This window comes from Manacus vitellinus, unplaced genomic scaffold (assembly GCF_001715985.3).
Source record: "Manacus vitellinus isolate BGI_N305 unplaced genomic scaffold, ASM171598v3 scaffold_34_pilon, whole genome shotgun sequence".
Taxonomy (NCBI): Eukaryota; Metazoa; Chordata; class Aves; order Passeriformes; family Pipridae; genus Manacus; species Manacus vitellinus.
The window spans coordinates 3,144,134-3,145,369 of NW_021940488.1; the positions used below are offsets into that span (position 1 = coordinate 3,144,134).

At 39.0% G+C, this 1,236-nt stretch overlaps 1 protein-coding gene across 1 annotated transcript in view; it reads left to right on the plus strand.

Moving 5' to 3' along the window:
* Positions 1-1,091: 1,091 nt before the first annotated feature.
* Positions 1,092-1,236, plus strand: part of MRPL39 (mitochondrial ribosomal protein L39) — a 19,682-nt gene continuing 19,537 nt past the window's right edge. The window contains exon 1 of the mRNA XM_029961434.1: positions 1,092-1,167. Coding sequence (XP_029817294.1) covers positions 1,092-1,167 — 76 coding nt within the window. The remainder of the gene's footprint in view (positions 1,168-1,236) is intronic.

Here is a 1,236-nt window from a genome sequence, read left to right on the forward strand (position 1 = left end):
TTTGTTTGTTTTGAAACTGGGAGATCATCATTAGCTCAAGGACATTTGTTGCAACAGAATAAACTTTTCTTTAAGAAAAGCTTAAACTTCTCAAAGGAGAGCGTTGTCCCTGTTAGTAGGTTTCCCGAAGGCAAAGCCACCCGGGGTGGAAGTAGGAATAACGAGGTGGAACCACGGCACAAACACTTGAATGTTCCGGCTGGCAAAAAAGCGATGTGAGGGTGAGGCGCTGTTTTAAACCGAAGGAAGTCACAGTGACTCCTTGTGCCTGTCTGTGCAGCTGAGCTGGACAGAATCCCACCTACAGCAGGACGTGGACCACACGATGACCTTCAAAGCCTTTTATATTATTAGTTTATACCAGTCCGGGAGATTTTTGATTAAATATACAGGAGGTGTAATGGCCCTTTAAATTTATGAATCAAGGAGAATTACTCATCGTGACAGTTAATAGTGCATCTGAGTAGTTTCCAATGGCATCTTAAAAATACATTACCACTGATGTAAAACCGTTCTATAACAAGAAAGGTATCACAAGTATTTCTTTGGTAATCTGAACAGCAAGATTGGCTATATTTTGTTAGACTGCAGCAAAACATGGAAAGATTATTTATAAATAAATTCTCTAAGAGATATTTTAATGGAGACCAAGGAAGTAGGATGCCGTGATGCTCTTTGTGTCAAAATCTTCTTAGCTTATTTTTCAGGTGGAAAAAATGTATGTGGCACACAAGTAATATTTCTGAAAAAAAAATCTGCAAATATAAATATATAAGTATATATATATATGTATATGTGTGTGTCCAGTATATATTACCAGTGCAATGACATACATTTAATAAAATCAAAACTGTCCTATTGAAAACAGAAAAGTTCTTTATTTTGTGTGTCCCAGCACATCATAACTTTGAGCACCGACAATGATTCATAGATTTCAGTAGGACTACTTTACTATTTGAAGTCAGATAGTGATAGAAATACTGTCTTGATATAACATTTAAATATATGGGAGCAGACTGGTGGGAAAAATATAGAGGTGGTGAATGTTAAGAAATGGCATTATGGAATTAAGCTAAAGGATAGGTCAGAGGATGGCTGCTAAAGCTGATGTTGATGAACAACTTAATATGCCCCGGCCATTTGCGCTGGCAGCTCGGAAAGCCAACTGTGTCCTGGGCTGCATCCAGAGCAGTGTGGGCAGCAGGGCAGGGAGGGGATTCTGCCCCTCTGCTCTGG